General features: G+C 34.1%; 1 protein-coding gene across 1 annotated transcript; it reads right to left on the bottom strand.

Annotated features, from left to right (window-relative positions):
• Window positions 1–1,331: 1,331 nt before the first annotated feature.
• On the bottom strand, window positions 1,332–3,401 carry LOC107918264 (uncharacterized). Its single transcript, XM_016847787.2, has 2 exons — window positions 3,099–3,401; window positions 1,332–2,877 (listed from the first exon to the last, which is right to left on the bottom strand). The coding sequence occupies exon 2, from the start codon at window positions 2,834–2,836 to the stop codon at window positions 1,793–1,795; it is 1,044 nt and encodes a 347-aa protein (XP_016703276.1). The 5' UTR covers window positions 2,837–2,877; window positions 3,099–3,401; the 3' UTR covers window positions 1,332–1,792.
• Window positions 3,402–26,790: the final 23,389 nt, after the last annotated feature.

Below are 26,790 nucleotides of genomic sequence, written 5' to 3'. Positions count from 1 at the left end.
TTGAAAACTTTGATACACATAAATTTCTTCTACAAATTCCTCACCTAAACACAATTATGGACGAATTTTAAAATTTTAAAGATTTTAAAATGGGAGTATTGTGCTAGCAATTATAATTACTTAGCTTGGATAAATAATTGTTTTAAGAAAATTAGTTTCTTAGATTTTTATGAATTAAAAAATAATTATAAAAGAATAATTATATTAAAAATAAATCATATAAAAATATTTAATATGCAAATCATTATATTTATAAAATTTTATGCTTTTAATAAAATAAAATATTTAAAATATATATTAGAATTAAAAAAAACGATTTTTGAAGTTTTAGCATTTATCTTGGACAATGTTTTATTAAATGAAATGAAATATAAAGAAATTTTGAAAAACCACTAGAATTTGAAAAGACAAATTAAGCTTCTAAAATCCTATCTAGAAATTACTAGAAAATTTAAATTCTTCAAAATTTTATCAAAACAAGTAAATTCACTTTTAGAATTTTAAAAACTTTGATATAAATGAAATAATTCATTCAAATCACTCATCCAAACACATCCATAGAGAATTTACAAATATCTGTATCTTTTAGACCGTTGGATACCAAAACTGCCTCTATTTTGATCACCCAATTTTTAGAGGCTTTCATTTTGGTTACCGAATGACTTCAAAAAAATTCAATGATCAAAATAAAAGTGACATAGATGTTGAATGACCAAAACGGAAGTGTAAACATGAGGTAGACATGATTTGGCATGTACAATCAACCGTCGTTAAAGATTTATCGCGTAAGTGATTAAAATGAAAACACTCTAAAAATTAAGTGACAAAATTGCAATAATTTCTTTTAGACTTAGAGGATCAAAATGAAAACGCAAAGTTAGTTGACCAACTGGGTAATTTAGTCATTTTAGAATGTGAATAAAGTATAATTTGCACGCCCACCCCATGTTCGTATAAATTACTAGTAGAAAGCAGAAATAATGAAAATCATTTTTTTTTCCAGAAAATGGAAATCTTCTTAATAGCAGGAATAATCATCTGCTAATTTACAACTCTTTCCTTGCATTCTTCTCTCTCCATATGGCCATTTAGTTTAAAATTCAATTTTTAGAGATTCCAAAGTGATGTAGAAAGTGCAATCAATGATCCCTATAAACAGAAGCTCAAGTTATGAGAAATTGCAGTCAAACCAACCCTTGGAAAATGGCATTTAAAGAATATGAAGCATTCAATCCATCTTTGTATCTTCAAAGTCAGTTCATTTGAGATAAAACTTAAAAGTTTAAAAAAAAAAAAACCATTTCCCGGAACATTCTCAATATCTATCTTCTGATTAATCAGTACTCCAAGCTCTACATTTTACTATTTATTAAGCACGTCGAACAAGAATATAAATGCAAGTACAAGGATAGTAAAAAAAAAAAGGAACATGAAAAGGTCCAACAATTTGATATGGAACCCTTTGGATAATTGATGAATAGTTCTATGCAGCTTATATTCAATCAAATTATTGTATTAACTTTGTTTTTATTCCATGGCTAGTAGTAGATCACAAGAAATTTTATGCACCTGAACCATGTATGTCTATGGAAGAGTTGGAGAATCATCTTCAGCATAGTATGAGCTGCTAAAACCCATCTTGCTCGAGTTTTTGATGAAACAACAACAAATTCATCTTCATCAGTATTCCCAAGTAATGCTATTTTCTTGTTAGAACTCGATAAATATTAGCTGATAGCATAACAATGGACATAGCAATGGTCATCAACACAAAACAATTTGGCAAAGGTGGTTATGGTGTATCCAATATTGATTGACATTCACCATCCGAGGCTTCCATAGTGTACGATCTGCAACTGAAATAGAAAACCGTACTCATCATGGAATCCATGAGCACCACAAACGAATACATTATTACCAACAGAGGCCCTTCCCAGATCCTAGAAGACCCATCTCCATAACTTAATACTTTTACTCTATGTTCAAACAACCCTTCCACAAATGCTAAACCAATTGTAGATCCAAGAAATATCAAGAGACCAACTTGAGTCTGCCCCTTAATAAGAACACCGGCCCGAAGCATTGCCTGCGGTCCTGAAACTTCCTCCAACACGCAGATTACAATCCCGATATTGCAAACAACAATGGCATACGCGAAGGCAACCGAGAACACTAGCCCCATCATTATCACCGCATACACAATCAAGTCAGGTGCAAAGCCAACAACAGAAAGCAAGCTACATGCCACAACAAGGAAAACAAAGAAAGTGGTCACACAAGCAACAATAACCGTACACATCCACACATATGTGCAAACGAGCCGCCTCCAAAACTTTAGGATTATCGTGAAAAACTTTGAAGCATCGGCCGGTTTCCTCGAGTAAGTACAATCTACACAATAAACCACCGCAGCCTTGGATAACAAAGACAATGTGATGAACAAAGGGAAGCACATTGCGGAGGAAACAGCCGACTCGGCGAACCTTTGTGACGACTGTTTGATGAAAGGCTTCAATGGGAGTCCACAGGTTTTGGCAACTAACAAAAGCCTAACAGTTAATCTCTTCACAATGGAATGATCAACTAACAAATTAGACATAAAGACCAAAGATACAGGGCAAATAAACAAAACTGCAATGATAAAAAAACTGGACGAATTGTACCGTAAAATCCTAACAGTTTCTCTTAAGATCTCTAATGCATTCATCGAATGGAATTGGTGGTTATCATCACTAACATCATAGGATGATTCTAGCTCAAAACTTTCTTCATGGGTTTCCTTAGATCCTTCTTTCTCTAAATGATCTGATCTCATTCGTACGCTACCAGTTTCCATTTTCGTTAATCAAAACCCAGAAAAGATATCGACCCCAGCAGCTAAACAAACACAGGAAATTATATAAAACAGAAGTGTAAATCAGATCTGCAAGAGCTTGACGCACCTTTGTAATCCCCGAGAAGTTCACGAAGAAAACACAGTAAAAGTGAAAAGCATGAAGATTGTGGGATTGGAGGGAAATTCTCGAGTGTTAAAAAAAACAAGTCTTTTATGGAAGAAGAAGAAAAGAAAGATTGGTTATTAGAAAAAAAAAACGTACGAATTTGGATGTTATAGCATTGGCATGGCAAAACAAAGGGTATGTCTGAAGAAGTTAGCTGCCATTTTTTGAGGTGCTATGCCATCGTGCCGGCGTTCGTTAGTCTGTAACGGATTGAAAATGGGCTTTGCTTTTTTATGTTTTGGGGTTTTCAAGATTGGGAAATAGTTGTCAACACTGGACATGGAGGAAATCAGATTCAACAGGTGACTACCATTTTTGGAATTTGCGGCCTAAATCTTTTACAAAATTGGGATTTTCTTTATAAAAACCAATTGGGCTTTTGATTGATTAAACTAGGATAAACTACACTATACTCATTTTAAAATAGAATTTATTTTATTTTAATTATTTTTAAATTTAATTGCCTTAATTAAGATAGGCTCACGTGGTTAACTCATTGAGAGTAATTGAATCTTAGGATCTCTACATATTAAACTTTGATCAAATTAAGAAGATTTTGGTTCCCAGTGCTGCTGACAAAAAGTAAGGCGTCTAAAAGCTGGAAGCTTGACTTGAAGAAGTGTACACCTGCGCAGCTCAAAACTATCCAAGGTGAAGAAGCTTCTTCAACATTGGCACTCACACACACACACGTGCATATCTCATTGCCTGATCTGCTTAATGAAAGCATGGATGAAGTCAAGTAATTGTTATGAGAATGATGATTAATACAGATTTCAGGACATAATTCTTAAGTTCCCTAAACAGAGCTGCGGTGGAGATGGGTACGGTGGGGGAATTTGGGTGGCTTTGACTCTGACTCAGGTGAGGATAAGTGATAGGAGGCTTGAAGATGCTGTATGGAGATGGTGGTTGTTGAGCAGTAGAGAAAAAAAAAAGAGAGAGAGGTCCCAAACAAAAAATAAAATATCACTTTTCTATTATTCAATGGGTTAATTCAATGGGTTAACGTCTCAAGTGAGTAATTCATTAATGGATTATTAAAATTTGTAACGAAAGTGATTAATTCAAATAATAGTGACTAAAATATGAGAGTTTTTTATATAAATAATATAAAAAATTAATTAATTACGAAAATAAATTGGAGGATAAATTATTTATGAAAATATGTTGTTTGTTACAGTACCCGTCGGTGTAGCCTGACACATTGGTGGCACCACCCTCCTTTTTTAGCCAATCATTATGTAATCATATGTTTTAAAGAAAAACATAATCTTTTATTAGTGCCGACACTGTGCCAGGTAACATTGATATGTATTTTTCTAAAATGTCCTTGAAAATACGAGTATATATGGTAAAAAAAAATTGTAATGGAGTCACCAGTTTGTCAGGCGGCACCGGTGAATTTAAAAAAAAACAATGTCAGATAAAAAGCTGAGACAAGAAAAAAATATTTTTTAATGGGTGTCATCAGTGTGTCAAGCAACACCAATGAATTAAAAAAAACAGTGTCAAAAAAAGTTGAGACAGAAAAAAAATATTTTTAATAGGTATCGTCGGTGTATCATGTGACAACACTGATAATTTCAAAATAAATTATTTTTTAATAGGTGCTACCGATGCATCAGACAACGCCACTAATAATTTTTAAAAATATACATTTTTAATAGGTGTCGGTGTGTTTGGCAACACCATTGATAATTTAAAAAAAATTATTTTTTATGAGTGTCGCCAGTGTGTCAGACGACACTTGTACATTTAAAAAAAAGGTTGTTAGGGAAAAAATGAAAATCGAAAAAAAAATTATTAGTGGTGCTACCAACATGTTAGGTGACACCAGTAGTTTCGCGATGCTATCAAGATGTACCAACTAGTATTTATACCCACCCCCACCCCACCAATTCTATTGAAGTTTTGGGTTTCTGTTTAAATATTTTGTTTGAGTTGAAGTTTTTGCTTTCTATTGAAGAGAAGAAGAAAAAAGAGGAAAGATTTATGTTTAGTAGAAAGGGAGAAAACAGAAAAGAAAAGAAGAAATATTTGTGTTTTAGACTTCAAAAATCAAGTTTGAGTTTATAAGGTTAGTTTGTAATTATTTGTATGTAATTATATTTTTCAGTAGGATCTAATATTTTTTTTAAATAAAAGCTATTTTTTATTTTTAATTTATTTTATCCTACATGCCTCAATCATCTGTCGGTAGACCACGAGGGTTTTAGACTTCCCAATACCCGAACAAGTAAACCATTTGAAAATAAAGCAAACTTGTTTGAACAAATTTTCATAAAAAAATTCTTGATGGAAATTTTAAATTTTTTACCTATTTGCAAGTGGGAACACATGTGGTTAGTGACTCACTGATACTAGAAATGACATCTTGTACAATGCCTAGGACTATAGTATTATTAGGCACCCATCTATATCTTGTGTATAGAGCTTTGTCGCTCGAAAACACTTACAATATAATGTTGCTAATACTGCTGAGCCCCAACTGTATGAACAGGTAGCTTGCAAATCAGTCAATAGAGACGAGTATATCATGTGGACTTTACTATTTGCATCCGGCATAAATACCCCTTATCAGTTGCTCAGTTGCAGTATATTCGCTCGAGCAGCGCACATATTCTCCAACTCAGTGGCACTACTCGATAAGGTTTCAAAATTTTCCTTTAACCAAGATTTCAAAATGGTAAACCTAGCTTCACCATCAACGAGCGAGCGTCCAAGCAATTAATAGCAGAATGTCACAGGTTCGAACACTTTACCTAAACCTATGACCGCATCATTGTCAATTGGGAGCCCGAGTTTGTAATGCCCTAAATAATTTATTTCTATTTTTGTAAATCTTAACACAAATATGTATTTTCTTTAGTGATTAAGTGTTCTGGGTGTGTGTGTGAGGTCTTGGGTTCAAGTCTCACTTTTGGCAAATTCTGTTATTTTTTATCCTAGCCTTATCCCTGTTAGGTAGGCTTATGTATTATTATTTGTAAACTTATATTAGAATGAGTCTACTGGTTCGAGTGGTAAGGAGTTAGTTTGCTAGAGGTCTTGTGTTCAAATCCCTATGCGAGTGTGTGTGTTAATTTTTGTTTCGGATATCTGTTAGAGGTTTGATGGAGTTGGGAGTTTGAAGTAGTTAGATGTGGTTAGTGGGGAGGATATTATGGGATGCGGTTGTTAGTGGGAGTAGAGATGTTAATCAAAATCAAATTGATTATCTTTTTATTTTATTTTATTTTTTTCAAATTTTTTCTATCTTCCCAAAAGTTTGAAGTTAGTTTTCTCTTTTCTCTGCCACATTCTTCTTTCTCTTCTTTTTCCTGCAATTCTGTCTATAATCTTCTGTTGTATCATTGTATTTCAAAATTTCTGTGTTCATCGTACGATTCTGGTAAGTGGGGTTTTGTTTGACTATAGGTTTCAGTTTCTGTAAACTGATTGAGATTATTCTTTTCGTTGGAATTTCAATAATGGGGTAAAGTAGGAGGAAAGTAATTCTTTGAGAATGTTTTGCGCAGGAGTTGTCGGGGAACTTGTGATTAGCGCTTCAACTGCTTAAATCGTGAGAGTAATGGTTCTTATCGGCGGTAAGTTCGTTTGTGTGATTCAATTTTTTGTTGTGGATTTTGTAAATTATCTGTTAATCAGTCGTTAGAATGCTATTTTTAGGTTCTGGTGGTCTCGAGAGTGGGTTTGCATCAAATTTGAACCAGGTGTGCACTTAAAACTCAAGAAAACGAGGTTCCAAAAAAGCTAAAAATTGGGTCTATCGAAACCACACGGGCATGTGCGACAAACGGCTGTGTGACTGTCAAAGGTGAGGCCATGTGCGAGACATGGCCGTGTGACAACGATTGTGTGGCTGTGTGGGCTACACGGGCTAGGCCAGATTGGACGTGTGGGTGCACACAGGCATACCACATAGGCGTATGGATTTTGGGCCAGGCCGTGTGGGCCATATGGGCAAGGCTAATTTGGGCATGTGAGCCATAAGAGCATGTAGGCCCAAAATTCTGAAATTTTCCCTAAGGTCGCACGGGTTGTTCCAAACATCTGTGGGCCTACCATAGGGTCGGTAAGGGCTAATCAAACCCTTTTTCATGTGATCTAATAATTTGATAGTCTAATCTGAGTAGAAAACTATTATGTATGTTATCCGTATATGAGCATGTTAGGCATGTTAAATCTATTATTTCTATATATGTATTTTGTATCTGTGTTTGGGGCAGGATTTGTATATGCAGAGGAAGTGATCTGTACGGCAACCTTTTGCCTATATTCTGGTAGCTTGACTGCATATTATTTGTTATGTTTCGCATCGACAATATATAGTGTATAGGGACGGGTAGGTGTTTTTAACCCCACATGGCGTGATAGGATGGACGAAAATGGTGTGTAGAGGATGGTGGTTGGATTCTGTATATCTGTCTTGATTATTTGATTCTGATATCTGTATTTGCTAATGACTTAAATCTATATTTGTATTTGTCCTGTATATAAGAATATTTTGTACATTTGTATGTTTATCTCTATTGGTTTACACACTGAGTTTATGAAAACTCACATCTGTTTGTCTGTTCTGTACAAGTAACCCTCAGACTTAGGCGGGTCGATGCGACGGAGGCTCAGTGATGACCAATAGATAAAACATCCTTTGGTTTTAACGATTTATGAAAAAATGATTTTACACAAACAAAAGTTTTTCTGGAAACACAAATTGAGTTTCTAAAATATAATGGCTTTTAACATTTTCGCTGCAAATTATGTTTTGGCGAATGAATAAATTCACAATGGTTTTGGCAATAAACAAGTAAATGAAGTTTTGTAAAATTTGGACACTTTATAACAAGTAACTTTATAAAGTTTTTGTCAAAATAAAAACAGTTTCAAAACCCTTCTTCGTAACAATCTTGAATTCGGCCATAATGTCTAGGTCAGGTTTTAGTGGTATCAGAGCCATGTTGCAAAACTCGAACTGTGAATTTTGGGTTCCAAAATTGGGTTTGGAAAAGGATTGGTTTGTACACAAAAATTTGTTTCTTTTTAAGTATGTGGTACACCGAGTCTCCGGCGTCGATCCTGTAAGTACTTCTAGACTTAGAAAACATTGTAGTTAGAACTCTCTAAAATTGTACTGAGTTAGTTAGATACTAAACTTCTGAAACATTTCTGAACTTCTGCTATCTAAGGCATAAAACATCTGCTAATAAACACTAAAACTGATCCATAAAATTTTAAAATGTAGATAAAATTCAAATTACGATGAGCGCACGAGGAATACGTGGTCTAAGTTTTCGTGGGCACAATAGACGCCATAGGGGGCTCGAGCTGAATCTTCTTCTTTGGACAGTATGTTGAATCTTGATACGAGTCTTCTTCTTTGGATCTGGGGGCCGTGGGTCGGTAACTGAATGACTCCGGTCCAATGTAGCTGAGCTATTTAGGGGCATCATTGGAGTCGACCCTACTGTGGCCGAGTACTGGTTGAGGCCACTAAGAGGATAATGAATAACATCGACTGCACTCCTGACCAAAAATTGAAGGGTGCAGTTTCTTTGCTTCGCGATGAGGCATATCAGTGGTGGTTATTGGTTGATGAGGGTACTCAACCGGATCGTCTGAAGTGGGACTACTATAAGACTGCCTTCTAGGGAAAATATGAGGGCGCGAGCTATATTGATGCTCGTAGGCATGAGTTCATAAATCTCAAGCAAGGTGATAAGCCTGTGTCCGAGTATGACGCTAAATTTTTTATATTGAATTGCTACGTTCGAGGCATGGTGGCATCCGAGTATGAGAAATGTATCCGTTTTGAGGACGGCTTAAGGGATAGTTTGAGGGTATTGATTACTCCGCAGAGGGAGCGAGAGTTTACTATTTAGGTAGATAAGGCGAAGATCGCCAAAGAGGTTAAGCACGTAGAGTTCTAGAATAGAGACCGAGAGAAAAGCAAGAATAAGAGGGATTCAGAGCCTTCTAGTTCTATTCAGAGGCCTAAGAAACGGGCCAGACCTGATGGGCCTGTTAGAATGGGAGTCTCTGTTATTCCTGCTAGGATTCAGCCTTGTAGTGATTGTGGTAGGCACCATCTAGGTGACTGTTGGAGGAGATTGGGGGTTTGTCTGCAATGTGGGTCATTAGAGCATTGGATTAGAGTGTTCCACATCATGCTGATCAGATGCAAGCTTCGAGACCTAGTTTTGTTCAGCCTTAGAGGACAGTACAACAACCACCTAGGGGTCGTGGACCGGCTAGGGGTGGTAATGGTATGGGCCAATGATAGAGAGCACCAGGAAGAGGTGCTAATTAGACTGAGGCGAGGCAGCCTGCACTGGTTTATGCTACTCAATGCTGAGAGGACAGAGACTCCCCTAATGTGATCACGGGTACGTTCTTTATTTTTGATGCCTCATATATTGCTTTGATAGACATAGGTTCTACAAAATCCTATGTAGTTAATACTATTTTTGAAAACTTAGGGATTATTGTTGAGCGTTCTTTGGTGAGATTACTGTATTGAGTCTGTTGGGACAATCTGTTTGGGTAAATAGACTTTATAGGAATGTTCTATTAGAAGTACAAGGGGTTATGTTTCCAGCAAATTTGATAGAGCTACTGTTTGGGGAGTTCAACTTAATTCTGGGTATGGACTGGTTAGTAGAGCACCTAGTTAGTCTGGACTAGGCGACCAAGAAGGTCGTTTTGAGAATTAAAGATGATAAAAAAAATTGTTGTGATCGGCGAGTGTCGAAATTACCTGTCAAATGTGATCTCTGCTCTAGCGACCAAGAAATTGGTTCAGAAAGGGTGTGAGGCGTATTTAGCTTACGTCAGTGTTTTAGTTTCTAGAGACTCTTCGATTGGAGATACCAGAACAGTAAGGGAATTTTTGGATGTTTTTCCTATAGAGTTATCGGGTTTACCTCTAAATTGGGTAGTTGAGTTCAGCATTGGGCTTCTACCGAGTACAGCTTTGGTGTCCATCACTCCATACCGCATGGCACCAAAAGAGCTTACAGAACTTAAGGCTCCACTTTAAGAGCTTCTAGATTGTGATTTCATCCGTCCTAGTGTGTCTTCGTGGGGGCACCAGATCTGTTTGTAAAGAAAAAGGATGGTACCGTGAGGATGTGTATCGAATATCGGCAACTGAATACGTTGGCTATGAAGAATAAGTACCCACTTCCGAGGATTGATAATCTGTTTGATCAGTTCCAAGGGGCTTTAGTATTCTCGAAAATAGATCTTCATTTTGGGTATCATCAACTTAGGGTTAAGGAAGCTGATATTCATAAGACGACTTTTAGGACTCGTTATGGGCACTACGAGTTATACCATTTGGTTTGACGAATGATTCGGCTGCATTCATGGATATGAAGAACCGATTTTTCAGTAGTATCTGGATCAATTCATCATAGTCTTCAACGACGATATTCTAGTGTACTCTAAGATTGAGGACGAGCATGATAAGCATATTAGAGTAGTGTTTTAGATACTCCGAGAGAAGCAACTCTACACTAAGTTGAGCAAATGCGAATTCTGGTTAGGGTAAGTAACATTTCTAAGGCACGTGGTTTCTGCGGAGGGGATTCGAGTTGATCCTAAGAAGAATGAGACTATGATTGATTGAAAACAAGCTAATGACATTTTTGAGATTCGCAGTTTTCTAGATCTTGCGGGTTACTATTGGAGGTTTTTTGAAGAGTTCTCACTGATTGTAGCTCCTCTAACTAAGCTTTTCTACAAGAATGTTCTCTTCGTCTGGACTGATGCGCAAAAATCGAACTTTGACAAGCTCAAGCCTATTTTGATTCAGGCTCCTGTTCTGATACAATCTAAATCTGGTAAGGAGTTTACGGTGTATAGTGATGGGTTGTACGTCGGTTTGGGATGTGTATTGATGCAAGATGGTAAAGTTGTGGCTTATGCGTCTCGACAGCTTAAGTCGCACAAGAGGAATTATCTGACGCATGATCTCGAGTTAGTTGCCGTGGAGTTTGTATTAAAGATATGAAAGCACTATCTATATGGTGAGAGGTGTATCATTTACACCGATCACAAGAGCATCAAGTACTACATTACTCAAAAGGAGTTGAATCTTAGGCAGCGTTGATGGGTTGAGCTACTCAAAGATTATGACTGCATGATAGAATATCATTCCGGTAAGGCCAATGTGGTGACTGATGCTCTCAGTCGTAGGGTGATGACTGATTTGAGGGCGATGTTCGTTCGTCTTTGTTTGTTTGATGATGGGGGTTTGTTAGCCGAATTACAAGTTAAGCTGACTTGGATTGGGCAAATTTGGGAAAAGTAGTTAGGGGATGAGTCTCTGGTTTTGCAGTTTTACAGGTTGAGAGTGGTAGTACTTTTGATTTTGGACTGAATAAGGATGGAGTTTTGTATTTTCGAGAATAGGTTTGTGTACCGAATGATTCTGATTTGAGATAGTCAATTCTGAGGGAAGTGCATAGTAGCCTTTATGCTATGCATCCCGGTGGTAATAAGATGTATCGGGATCTCCATGAACTGTACTGGTGGCTAAGTTTGAAACGTGAGGTAACTGATTTCATATGTCATTGCCTAAAGTGCCAGCAAGTTAAGGCTGAGCACCAGTTGCCTTCAAGTTTGCTCCAACCCGTTAAAATCCCCTTATGAAAATGGGAGTGTGTGATGATGGACTTCGTCAGTGGGTTGCCTTTAACACCCATTAAGAAGGATTCTATATGGGTCATAGTGGATCAGTTGACCAAGTCCACCCATTTTATTCTAGTTCAAACAGACTACTCTTTGCAAAATTTAGCGAAGCTCTACATTTTTGTTATTGTAAGACTGTACAGGGTTCCAATTTCTATAATTTCTGATAGGGATCCTCGCTTCACTTCTCAGTTATGAAAGAAACTGTATAAAGCTCTGGGTTTGAGATTAGACTTCAGTACTGTGTTTCATCCTCAGACCAATGGTCAATCTGAGAAGGTGATTTAGATACTTGAGGATATGCTTCAAAGCAGTGTAATTGATTTTCGAGGTAGTTGGGAGGATTTTCAAACATTAGCTGAGTTCATCTACAATAATAGTTTCTAGTCTAACATCCAGATGACACCTTACGAGGCTTTGTATAGTCGTAAGTCTCGTACTCCGCTATGTTGGACTGAGTTGGGTAAACGACAAGTTTTGGGTCTTGAGTTGGTTTCTGAGACTAAAGATAAAGTCAAATTGATACAGGATCGTCTTAAGGTAGCTTCTGGTAGACAAAAGTCTTATGCAAATCTAGAAAGAAGAGATATCGAGTACTCTGTAGGTAACTTCGTATTCCTTGAGGTATCTCCGTGGAAGAAAGTTTTGAGGTTTGGTCGTAAGGGCAAGTTGAGTCCTAGGTCCATTGGGTTGTATTAGATTCTGAAGCGTGTGGGACCGGTTGCTTTACAGTTAAAACTACTTCCAGAGTTAGACTGTATCCATGATGTGTTTCACGTCTTGATGTTAAGGCGGTATCGGTCTGATCCATCTCACTTTGTCTCTGTTGAGGAGATCGAGGTTAGACCGGACTTGACTTTTAAGGAGGAGTCGAATCAGATTTTGAATCGAGATATTAAGGTTCTGAGGAGGAAGTCCATACCGTTGGTAAAGGTTCTAGGGCGAAATCACGGCACTGAGGAGGCCACGTGGGAACCTGAGGACTCGGTGCATCAACAATATCCTTATCTGTTCGAATCAAGTAAATTTTGAGGCCGAAATTTTTTTAGGGGGTAGAGTTGTAACGCCCTGAATAATTTATTTCTGTTTCTGTAAATCCTGACACAAATATGTATCTACTTCAGTGGTTAAGTGTTTTGGGTGTGTGTTAGAGGTCTTGGGTTCAAGTCTCACTTTTGGCAAATTCTGTTATTTTTTATCCCAACTTTATCCCTACTGAGTAGGCTTATGTAATATTGTTTGTAAACTCATATCAGAATGAGCCTGCTGGTTTGAGTGATAAGGAGTTAGCTTGTTGGAGGTCTTGTGTTCGAATCTCTACATGAGTGTGTGTGTTAATTTTTGTTCCCGATATTTGTTAGAGGTTTGGTGGAGTTGGTAGTTTGAAGTAGTTTGATATGGTTAGTGGGGAGGATATTATGGGATGTGGTTGTTAGTGGGGAGTGGAGATGTTAATTAAAATCAAATTGATTATCTTTTTATTTTATTTTATTTTATATTTTTTTCAAATTTTTCTCTCTTCCCAAAAGTTTGACATTAGTTTTCTCTTTTCTCTACCACATTCTTCTTTCTCTTCTTTTTCCTGCAATTCTGTCTATAATCTGCTGTCGTATCATTGTATTTCAAAATTTCGGTACTCATCATGCGATTCTAGTAAGTGGGGTTTTGTTTGACTGTAGATTTCGATTTTGGTAAACTGATTGGGATTATTCTTTTCGTTGGAATTTCAATAATGGGGTAAAGTAGGAAGAAAGTAATTCTTTGAGAATGTTTTGTGCAAGAGTTGTCGGGGAATATGTGATTAACGCTTCAACAGCCTAAACCATGAGCGTAGTGGTTCTTATTGGCAGTAAGTTCGTTTGTGCGATTCGATTTTTTGTTGTGGATTTTGCAAATTTTCTGTTAATCAGTAGTTGGAATGCTGTTTTTAAGTTCTGGTGGTCTCAGGAGTGGGTTCGCATCAAATCTAAACCAGGTGTGTACCTTAATCTTGAGAAAACGAGGTTTCGACAAAAGCCAAAAATTGGGTCTGTCGATGCCACATGGGTGTATGGCCAGCCATGTGCGAGACACGACCGTGTGACGACAAGCGTGTGGGCCTACACGTGTAAGCCACATGGGCATGTGAGCCCAAAATTTTTGAAATTTTCCCTAGGGTCACACGGGTTGTTTCGAATGTCTGTGGGCCTACCGTAGGGTGAATAAGGGCTAATCAAACTCTTTTTCATGTGATCTAATAATCTGATATTCTAATCTGAGTAAGAAACTGATATGTATGTCTGGCTGCACTGTTTAAGTATGTATGTTATCCGTATGCGAGCATGTTAAGCATGTTAAATCTACTATTTCTGTATCTATATTCTGTATCTGTGTTTGGGATGGGATTTGTATATGCGGAAAAAGTGATCTGTAAGGCAACCTTTCGCCTATATTCTGGTAGCTTGACTGCATATTATCTATTTTTTGTTGCATCGACATTATATAGTGTGTAAGGATGGGTGAGTGTTTTTAACCCCACTTGGTGTGATGTGATGGACAGAGATGGTGTGTAGAGGATGGGGGTAGGATTCTGTATATCTTTCTGGATTAGCTGATTCTGATATTTGTATCTACTAAGGACTTAGGTCTGTATTTGTATCTGTCTTGCATATAAGAATACTGTGTACATTTGTATGTTTATCTCTGTTGGGTTACACACTGAGTTTATGAAAACTCACATCTGTTTGTCTGTTATGTACATGTAACCTTTGAACTTAGGCGGGTCGGTGTGACGAAGGCTCAACAGTGACCACTAGATAAAACTACTTTTGGGTTTTCGATATTTTTAAAATTCTGGATTTATTTGAGAGTTTGTAATTTTTGGGACTTTCTTGACTGTATGGTTTTAACTGTTGGTTTTGGTTTGATTGTTTTCTATCCCGCATTGTTGTTGAAATGATTTTCAAAAACAATGGTTTTATGCAAACAACGGTTTTTCTGGAAACACGAACTAGGTTTCTAAAAAATAATGACTTTTAAGATTTCTGCTACAAATTATGTTTTGGCGAATGAATAAAATCACGACGGTTTTGGTAATAAACAAGTAAATGAATATGTTTTGTAAAATTTGGACACTTTATAACAAGTAACTCTATAAGGTTTTTGTTACAGAGTTGCAATGCGACATTTTTCAGAGCGAGATGCACTCCCCACACGAAAAATGAAATGTGTGCAGAGCGCCACCGCTCAACCAAGGCGGATATTAAGTTGACCCTCAACTCAAACAATCGAATCAATGCCGCTGCTCCAAATTTGACGGCGTCCAAGTATGGCAAAATACGTTCATCTAGCTGATAGCTTAGACCATTGACACATGCCCTCAACACTCGGTACTCGCCCTATCTATATTAAATTATAGCATGAGTTAAATATGACAATTAAATAAAAAATGGCGTGCAACTTTATAAATATATCAGTGAATAACAAATAACAATTGTTTTATTGACACATTAATCATCATTATTATATGATCGGTTGCTCTGATCAAAAAATTCATTTCTATATTTGTACAAACACTAAAAATTTTAATCATCGACTAAAAAAATTATTTAAAACAATTTACTATAACTCGTACTTTTTCAACTTAAATTTAAGTATCATTATTAAATATATATATAAATATAGACACAACAAACTGTAGAAAACAACCCATTCTCGTAATTCAATTTCCCCTATCCCATTTTGGTAATTATTTAATTTTTTATGTTATTTTTATTATCTTAAACATTAAATCTAAAAATTATTATTACAAACTAAAAAAAAACAAACATTAAAACTATATTAATCCATCCCTACACCTTAAACACAAATATAGTCTTTACAAATAAAAATATAAAAAAATATAGTCTTTACAAATAAAAATATAATCTTAAATATTAAATCTAAATATTAAAAATAATTAAAATTTTAAACATTAATAAAATATACAAATTATTATAACAAACAATAAAAACATACCTTAAAACTATCAAATTTTCTCCCCCTAAAACACCAACACAAATCACCATTCTCTTATAACACCAACACTATAAAAATATATATATATATATATATTTTTTTTTTTTCTTTCAACCTCAGCTGAGGAAAAGGGGAGGGGGCATGGGTTTTATAAGGGGAAGGAAAAAAATAATAAAACTGAAAATGAAAATAAAGGGGGTAGCTCGTGATCTCCCCATTTATTTATTTTTTAGTTTTTTTTTTCTCTTTCAACGTTTCTTTTACACTCAAATTTTTTTAAAAAAATTATTGGTGCCGTCTAACAGACCGGCAAAACCATTAAAAAATTATTTATTTTTTATTTTTTCATCGTGTATACCCATATTTTCACATAATTACACAATGATTGACTGACAAGGGAGGGTGGTGCCGCCAATGTGTCAAGTGGCACCGGCGGGCATTGTAGCAAACAGCCCATTTTCATAAATAATTTGTCTCCCAACCTATTTTAGTAATTAATTAATTTTTTTATATTATTTATATAAAAAAATCCAAAATAGGAAAATCCTATTTCAGAGTGACCATGAGTGTAGTTTATCCTTAAATCTATATTGATATTATGTTATCATAATTATACTGTTTAATGAGAAATGGTAACCTTATTAGCATAAATGGAAATACTTAGGTACTTAAAATGATGAATTAGACATGTAATGAACTTAAACAAGTGAAGTAGAAGTGGTAGTATAGTATAGTAGTTTGTAAGATTGGCATAAACATGAATTTATGTTATGGAAAGCATTTGGTATAAAATGATATGAGATTAAGTTAACTATTGCATGGGATAGCTTTCATGTTGGCTGAATTTTTTGGTAAATGAATGGTAAAGTTGCAGGTTGGTGAACACTTGAAATTGCAGAAATATAATGTGACATTCAAATGACGTTGCGACGAGAAATGACATATAATAAAACTTCGAGACGAGGAACCTCGTGGCCTCAATGAGGTCAAAATAGTGAGTGACGTCACGACGTCAGGACGTGACGTGAAAAATTGTTTGGCGGCCTCACGATGTGAAAGGATTGATGTCACGACGTTAATCCCAATATTTTGAATTTCTTACAAATTGGTCCTATTTCTATCTCGGGTTAGCTTTAAGGCTTTCATAAGCTCTTGTAAGACCCAAAAATGATTGTATATTTATTTGAATGCATATTTTTCTTGAATTTAATCATCTAATAGTATAATTCTATTGTAAATGATCGTAGTTGCTCCAACAACGAGTGTGACACCTTGTAGTTCGGACCCAACGATCGGGTCAGGTAATGGGGTGTTAAAATTTGAATTCGTTAAGAGTGTTAGAGACTGAGACGTAGCTTCCCATTTCTTTTGAATTTGCCTTACTTTCTTTTTCTTGGTTTAAATATGGTAAAGGTCCCTATACTCTTCCAAAATTTAAACTTTAATCATTATACATTAATTTTGAAACATTAAGTCCCTATACTTTTTTTATTTAAAAATTTTAGTCCCTCCATATATTTTTCCATTATAATAGGTGATGTCATTGTTATAAAAAAGGTAAAATAACTCTTTTAGTCCTCAACATTTACATTTTCTTGTCAATTTGGTTCTTACTTTAAAAGTACATAAACAATTACAAAAAAAAAGTTTTAAAATTCAGAAGTTTTTTTCCATATTTTCAATAAAAATAAAAATTGTGTAAATTTAACAAATCTTTAAAATTAAAAAAAAATTTTTTTAAATATGAAAGACATAAATTGTTCAGTTTATATTAAATCAAATTTGAACAAGTTTTTACATTAAATATATATCAAAAATATTTTTATGTAAATTTAATTATAAAATATTAGTATAAAATAATTTTTAAATAACGAAACAAACTCTAAATTGATTCAAAATTGAAGCCCAAAAAAGAAGAATCAAATCAGTATCATTAAACCCCATCTTTATCATTATTTTAATTTTAATTTTAATTTTAATTTTAATCGATTTAAAGTTTATTCATTATTTAAAAATTATTATATTAATATTTTATATAATTTATAATTAAATTATCATAAATATATGTTTTATATATAATTAATCTGATTTAAAATAAAAAAATTGTTCAAATTTGATTTAATATAGATCAAAAAAATTGCTTAAAATTAAAAGATGTTATAAAACAAAGATAGATGGAGAGAAGAAAGAAGAAAGAAAATATGAAAGCAATAGAGGCTGTATTTTATTGATCAAAATGGGTGATTACAATGCTTCACCAGAGTTTCTATTTATAGACATAAGAAGTATAAAAGAAGTAAGATCTAATTCTAATAACTATTTGAATTTAAAGTACATTAAAACTTTATCTTGATCATGATGGACATCCACTTAATAAGATATTCATAACACTCCCCATTGGATGTCCATTGGTAGATAATGTGCCTTGTTAAAACCTTATTAGGAAGAATCTTGTGGGATAAAAACCTAATGAAGGAAAAATAGTACACAATCTATAATACGTATAATATGCTGCCTCATTAAAAACCTTACCAGGAAAACCTAATGGGACAAAACATCGATTAAGGGAAAAAGAGTGCAATGCGTATTTACTCTCCCTCATGAAAACATCACATATTTTCTCATATTCGACGTATTCAATCTGGAATACTAGTTTTTCAAATGACTATTTGAATGAATTTGCTAAGAACTTTTATTACCATTCTTTTAAAAGTCATGAGTGAGGGAAATTTGGGGAAAACATATTTTGATCTCTTTAGGAGATTCAACAATAATTATAACAAACTTCAATCATGATTCTTTAAAAAAAACACAAATAGGTATTTTGGATCATTTTATAATCCTCCTTCAACTACTATTCACTAAGTCAAATTTACCACATATGTTCAAATTATTTCAATTCATATAAATGAACAATTTCTTGAGAATTTCAATATGCTTCTAGTATCCTAAATCCTTCAAGGATTTTAATATAAACTTTACTATATAGTGATTCATAAAAGGATGTGACAATAATCATTAGACGCAAGTTAAATCTTTTATGAATTGTCAAGTTAATAATATATCTAAAGGTTATTTCATCCAAAATAAAAGAATATTATATCTTTTCATAATAAATGCCAAGACTTAGTGAAAAACTTCATTTTTTTATTCTGCTTTTTCAAAACTACTTCAATTGCACCCTCACTGGCTTTATACCTTTAGATATTTGGACTACTGGTCCAAAAACTCCACGAATTTAATTGTACTTGAGTTGCGTCTTTCTATTTTGATGAATTTATTTCATATCTATATTTCTTAATGGATTTATTCAAGATCCTCCTTTTATTTCATTATTTCAATAATAATATTGCATGCAAAATCATTATAGATCACTTTTATTATTCAGTTCCACATTTTCTCGAATTGACATAACTTATCAAGATCTCTTATTTTCATTATTTTAAAATTCAGTTTTAGGTACTTGAATCTCTTCTAAAGTTTTACTTATTATTTATGTCTTAGGAGCACCCGCCTCCACTATATGACCATCTAGAAGAATTTTTATCTTTAGAACCTATCAATCTATTATTTATTCTAACTAATTGTCCTATTGGGACTTTCATTCAAATTAAAATATTAGATGGTATATAACACTTGGTTATTCTCATTAAGTTTGTAAATACATCTAATAGTTAACTTGTAATGAGTTATCCCTATTGAACTTCTGGTTCAAATTACTCTCCCCCTAACTTATTACAAGTTATTATTTCTCTCCCCTAATGTCAGGAAGACTATCGAATCAAAATTGTAATCACAAATCATGTCATAATTGAATCTCGAATACATTCAAAACATCTAATAGTATAAAGAAACTTGTAATTAATATATATTCTCAACTTTCTTTGAGAACTCACTCATCTTTGTGCGTTATGGTGGAGCAATTGGAACATATACACACATACAAAAATTCAAAGATGAGAAATATTTAGCTTTTTATCAAAAACCAATTGTAATGGGGAGTATTTATAACTTATTGGCTTGATGCGTACAACACGTAAATCAACATAATCTCATGTTGAAATAGGAAGTTTAGTTCTCATAAGTAATGGTTTAGACATTAATCAGAGGTGTTCAATCAATAATTTCTCTAAACCATTATGCGCATACATAACAAACTTTTACAAAAGTTTTTCAAACTCAATCAATAAAGGACTGAGATATAAACTCACTAGTGTTAGCAAGATGAATCGTCTTAATTGCATGATCTGAAATTAATTATTTAAACAAGTAATCTTGCAAATGACATATTTCAAGTTGATAAGCCATATGTGATTATTTTGTGTACGCATCTACCAAAATCATATAATATCAAAACCATCCACATGGTGGATGAATGGACCCATATTCATTTCAAGAATGTAAGACATAAAATCTCAACTTTAGCTAGTGAGTTTCTAATAATCAATTTTCATTGAGAACAAGTAACATATAAGAATTCTTTTAAATTAAAGAATCTTTTGGTTCTTTAATGAATGTCCATATGAATTCTTAATTAATTTTCGTGTCATATACGATCCAGGATGGTCTAAATGGTCATGCCAAATAGTAAATGGATTTGTATCAGTAAACTTCTGATTTACTTTAACATGTGTTGCAATTGTACTAAATTGTAACAAATTAATAATTTTACTATCATTCCTTTTACTTTGTATCCACATATAAGTGATATTGTGACATTTACTACTAGAAATGTCTAAATCAATGTGAAGATTATAATGTCACTAAGTCAACAAAATAAATATAATTTCCAAACAATTATAAACAATATTCACTTCAAGGAATATGCCAAAATCTTCAAATATCTAAAAAAAAATTGCAACTTCAAGTGCATCCAACCATAACAAGCTTTAGATAGAATTATCATATTTCATTACTCATAAATAGATATTTCACAGTCAAATATTTTGTTTTCAACCCCTTAATGGGGATGATGAAAAATGAAGATCACAAATATTTTAAAATAAATATAAATTAATAACCCAATCCTCTCTTTTCATCTTTTCAAAACAGATATTTATAACAATAGTGATTCATATGAAATATAATATTTTTCTCATTCACAATCTCAATATAAGATCCATTATAAATATCTTTTAAAACCAATGGATTAACCATCACAAGATATTAATATTAGCTCTTCTAGAGCTTTCTACTAATTTTGTACTATCAAATATTGGAATAATATTTGTTTGTTTTAGTACCAAATAAGATAAATACTTTCTATCTATAATGATAGAATTTATTACTACATTTTCATATCATTCCTCAAAGAATATTAATAGAAGCACAATATTTAGGCCACATATATGGCCAATAATCTTTCATATCACGTTGATAACATAAGTTAACTTTACCCTTTGAAGAGTTATCTTGAGAACTCTCATTTTTCTCTTATTTATTACTATGTTCCAACTTTTAGTGGTCCATAATTATATCTTTTATTTTCTTTATGTTTGCATTCACTTTAGGGAATGTAATAAATCTAGTAGGATAGACTTCTAAATGCCTCCATTGATTCTTTATTTCATAATCACCATCGCAAAATATGCGTGGATTTTAAATCAAAATTTATCTATTCATGTTGTCATGATGAGTCTCCAATCACATCCTTGATTACAACAACAATCATGATCTCTATATTTTTATTTTTCATAATTGTTATGTATTGCTACATTTACTTCAGGGAATGAAGCAAAGCTAGTGGGAAGAATTTCAGAATTTTTCATTAGTAACTTATTACTTTGCATAGCCACTAGAAGGCATGAGATCGTTTGAAAATACTATTAAATTCCTTTTCACAATATTGCTACTACAGGAGCACATTAGATATTTCAATCATATAGTGTAATGTATTCCTTCAGGAATATATATAATACAAATACATGAGTATCTCATGTTATTCATATATATGGTTTTAATGTAAAAACATGAAGGTTTTATTCAACATATGTCTTTTTGATCTGAAAAACAATATTATATTTTATAAATTTTGCATCACAAGGGGCTAAAATATAAGCTGTTAAAGAGCTTTTTACAGTTTGATGCAATATTAGCTCTTTAGGAGCATATAATCATTTTATTGTATAACCTTAATGGATGCTTAATTTATTTTAAATAAAATTTTATTTATTCATATAAAAATTAAATGAATAAGTATAAATAAAACATATATTAAACGTAACAAATAATAAATTCATGTCACTAATAAATTATTGTGGTTAGATAATATATATTTTATATATCATACTACAACAAAATACAAAATATTATAATGTCAAATTAAAATAACTTTATAGTTATAAAAGTTTAAACATAAACATTTTCTAACCTCCACCTCTTATGACATAACTTCATCTCAAATTTTACAATGATATGAAATTATCACAGACAGGGTGAATATCCCAGAGTTCATGACAAGTAAGTACTTTTACTCACATTCCGCAATAATCGTATATCTTAATCAAAATTCAAAGTTAAACCAATCAATTCTATTAAAAAATATTTATCTCTATATAAAAATCCCAATAACTAAATGCGTGAAGGGTTTATAAATTCATAGAGATATGTATAGTGAATTATATAAATTGAACTTTTTAATAGAAATCAAATCTATATTTGAAAAGAAGTTGATTAGATTGACTTACGTTACCGTAGATGAGAAGTACAGATTATAAACATCCTTTGTAATGAAGAAAAAGAGATCATCCCCAAGCAAATATTAAAAAGCAAACTTTGAGAGTGAATCTTACAGTACTCGGAAGCTCGTGAAGGTTGAAATTGGTTGGAGTCACATCACACTATCCCTTGAACTTCTCGGTATATAAAGCAAACTAAATTTTGGTATAATGGCATGTATAGGTTAAATTGACCAATGATGACATGTAAATGGTTGGTTGTAATTAGCCATTGGAATGGCTAGTGATGGCACTTTGGTGTATGTATATGAGGTTATATCATGTTTAATACATATATGTGCTTGGTTTGATTAGATTGAATTTTTGGTAAATTTATATGTTTATACAAATAGGTAAGTTTGAGTACATGAATACATGTGATGATATATCATGCATAAGATTTGTTTTGGCTTGGTTTAATGTCTTGAATTGGTTGGTGAATGTATTCAAGTGTTGTTGTAGGTTGAAGGAAAATTATGGTGAGAAAAGTGGCCTTGAAAATGGCCTATTTTCGTCCACACTAGTAGAAACACAGGCGTGTGTCTCAGCCGTGCGTGACACACAGCCATGCGCACAGATGTGTGGTTTGGCCGTGTGTCCCCGCATCCTTAAAATTCAGAAACAGAATGCCCAGATAACTTCTCACAGGTAGATACACGGGCACGTGTCTCGATTGTGTGTGACACGCGGCCTAGTACACGGGTGTGTGTATTGGCCTTGTGAACCTTGCACCTAATTTTTTAAAATTAAATTGTCCACACGGCCTAGCACAAGGGCGTGTGCTGGCCGTGTGACCCAAGTTAGAGACTTACACGGGTATAGACAGAAGCTGGGACTCGGTTGTGTGCCTCACATTGAATGCCCACACGGCCTAAGACACAGGCGTGTCACTTGGCCGTGTGAGCCACACGGCCTACCCATACGGGCGTGTGTCCCCTGCACCGAAGAGAAAATTTGTAATTTTGTGAAAAATTCTCTAAGTTCCCGATTTAGTCCCGTCTTGTTTCTAATGCATAACTTGGGCCTCGAGGGTCCATGTAATGGACAATATGATTAAATATGTTTGGTTTCAGATATGAATAATGAATAACATGAAATAACTGTAATTGTTCTGTAAACTTCAGTAATGCTCTGTAACCCTATTCTGACGATGTTGTGGGTTGGGGCTGTTACATTTGTTGGTATCAGAGCTACAGTTTAGCCAATTCTTGGACTAACATAGCCAGTACAAATTTAGCTATACATGTCATTATATAATTTGTGATAGTGTGATATCTTCTGACCATTTTAAACATGTTTTTCATATAGTAATATCGTCTAACCGAGTTGAATCTTAGGAAGATGAGAGAAATGCTCAAGCTTTAGAACAAATAGCAGTATCTAGTAGTAGAAGGCCCGTATATGAGGGACGAGGTGCGGAGGCTAAATAAGCCTTCTTTCAAATGATGAATAAATGTTCACTGTATACTTAAGAACAAATCCTGTTGTACAACAACCTCCCCCTCCCCCTCCTACTCCTCAACTGGTTCCTGATATACCACAAGGTACAAAACCTGTTAGAATTTGTAATCCCTCAGTAGATAAAATTCGTAAATATGGGGCAGAAGAATTTAGAGCTACTGCTGAAAACGATCCAGAAAGGGCTGAATTCTAGCTAGAAAACACCATAAGGTTCTAGATGAATTATCTTGCATGTCTGATGAATGTTTGAAATGTGCTGTATCCCTGCTAAAATATTTAGCCTATCAGTGGTGGAATACCCTGACTTCTGTTGTACCGAGAGAGAGTATCACATGAGAATTTTTCCAAACAGAGTTTAAAAAGAAGTATATTAGCCAGAGATTCTCTAATCAGAAAAGGAAGGAATTTTTAGAACTTAAACAGGGGAATATGCTGTATTTGAGTACGAGCGGGAATTTTTTCGGTTAATTAAATATGCCAGAGAATGTATCTCGACCAAAGTTTCCATGTGTAAACATTTTGAAGAGGGATTAAATGAAGACATCAAGTTGTTAGTTGGGATTCTAGAACTAAAAGAATTTGTGGTACTGGTTGACCAAGCACATAAATTTGAAAAATTAAGTAAAGAAAAGAGGCAGGCAGAGATAGAAACCCGGGTTTCAAGTAAAACTTTTATGGTAAAGTCACAATCGTTGGCTTTAAAGAAATCAAAGAAATATCATGATCATTTTGTTACATCTACGGAGTACTCTGGTAGAGCCCGAACTATGCAACGCTCTAATCCGAGATCTCCGTCCCCATCTGTAACAAGTGTAGGAAGTGTAGGAAGCCCCAAATAGAGATGCAAATATTGTAATAAATTGCATTTTGGTGAATGCCGTATGAGAAGTAGAGCTTGTTTTAGATGTGGTTCTCTTGACCACTATCTAAGAGACTGCCTAGAAAAGCCTGAAAAGGACAATGTTTAGACTTCAAAGCCGAGTAACCTCGCCTTGAGAGGTAGACCACCCCGTCATCCTGGCAATGTCAGTGGTAGCCGATGTATGACAAAAGATTTAACTGTTAAATTTGAAGCACGAGCGCCGGTAAGGACATACGCTATACGTGCACGTAAAGATGCCTCTGCAGCTGACGAAATTACTAGTACTTTTTCTCTTCTTGATACTAATATTTCTGCTTTGATTGATCCTGGTTCAACACATTCATACATATGCACAAATTTAGTGTCTGCTAAAAATTTACCTGTCGAATCCACTAAATTCGTGGTTAAAGTTTCAAACCCCTTGGGCTAGTATGTGATGGTGGATAAAGTTTCTAAAAATTATCTGTTAATGGTACGGGGTTATTGTTTCTTAGCTGATCTGATGTTGTTGCCATTTGATGAATTTGATGTAATTCTGGGAATGGACTGGCTAACTCAGCATGATGCAGTGGTAAATTGTAAACAGAAGTATATTGTGATAAAATGTCAGAATGGTGAATTGCCCCATGTTGAATCTGATAAACTAGATGGGTTGTCTAATGTGATTTCAGCTATATCAGCATAGAAATATATCAGAAAAAGGTATGATGCTTATCTTGCTTATGTGATGGACACTAAAGTATCTGAGTTGAAGGTTAGATCAGTGTCGGTTGTTTGTGAGTATCCTAATGTGTTTCTGGAGGAATTACCTGGATTACCATCGGTCAGAACAGTAGAATTTCTATAAATCTTATTCTATGAACAACTCTTATATTTATAGAACCTTATAGAATGACCTCTACAGAGTTAAAAGAGTTGAATGATAGAGATTTTGCTCGACCAATTTTTTCACCTTGGGGTGCGCCGGTTTTTTTTGTTAAAAAGAAAAATGGATCTTTGAGATTATGTATTAATTACCGGTAGCTCAACAAAGTTACAATAAAGAATAAGAACCCATTTCCTAAAGGTGCCACTATATTTTCAAATATTGATCTTCGTTTCGGTTACTATCAGCTACAACTGAAAGAGTCAGATGTGCCAAAGACAACCTTCAAAATCAAGTACGGGCACTATGAGTTTCTTGTGATGCCGTTCGGCTTGACTAATGCACTTGCGATATTCATGGATTTAATGAATAGAATTTTCAGACCGTATCTAGATAGGTTGGTTGTGGTGTTTATTCATGATATTCTGGTATACTCCCAAAATGAAAATAAAAATGCTGACCATCTGAGGATTGTGTTGCAAACTCTACGTAAGAAACAACTGTATGCCAAATTTAGTAAATGTGAATTTTGGCTTTGAGAACTTGCTTTTCTTGGACATATAGTATATGCTAAAGGCATCAGAGTGGACCTAAACAAAATTTAAGTAATTGTTAACTGGAAACCATCGAAAAAGGTGTCTGAAGTAAGAATTTTTCTAGGATTAGTAGGTTACTATCGGAGGTTTGTAAAAAGGTTCTCGATGATAGCTTCTCCGATGACTTGCTTGATGCAGAAAGATGTGAAATTTGAATAGACTGATAAATGTCAATAGAGCTTTGATAGATTGAAAACTCTGTTGAGTGAAGCACCCATACTAGTTCAGCCTAAATTGGGTAAAGAATTTACAATTTACAGTGATTCATCATTGAATGGTTTGGGTTGTGTCTTGATGCAAGAAGGTAAGGTAATAGCCTATGCTTCTAGACAGCTAAAACCACATGAAAAGAACTACTCGATACATGATCTAGAATTGATAACCATTATGTTTTCGTTGAAAATTTGGCGACACTATCCATTTGGTGAAAAATGTCACATATTCACTGATCATAAAAGTTTGAAGTATCTGATGTCGCAAAAAGACTTGAATTTGAGATAGCGCAGGTGGCTTGAGTTATTAAAAGATTATGATCTGGTTATTAATTATCATCCGGGAAAAGCCAATGTGGTTATAGATGCTCTGAGCAGAAAAT

This window comes from Gossypium hirsutum, chromosome D13, assembly GCF_007990345.1.
Source record: "Gossypium hirsutum isolate 1008001.06 chromosome D13, Gossypium_hirsutum_v2.1, whole genome shotgun sequence".
Lineage (NCBI taxonomy): Eukaryota > Viridiplantae > Streptophyta > Magnoliopsida > Malvales > Malvaceae > Gossypium > Gossypium hirsutum.
Note: the sequence above shows the minus strand (reverse complement) of the source record. Positions and strands in the feature narration are given on the sequence as shown.

What these genes read in the sequence shown, in the direction of transcription:
- LOC107918264 (XM_016847787.2), bottom strand. Translation starts at nt 2,836, where the DNA reads ATGGAAACTGGTAGCGTACGAATGAGATCAGATCATTTAGAGAAAGAA.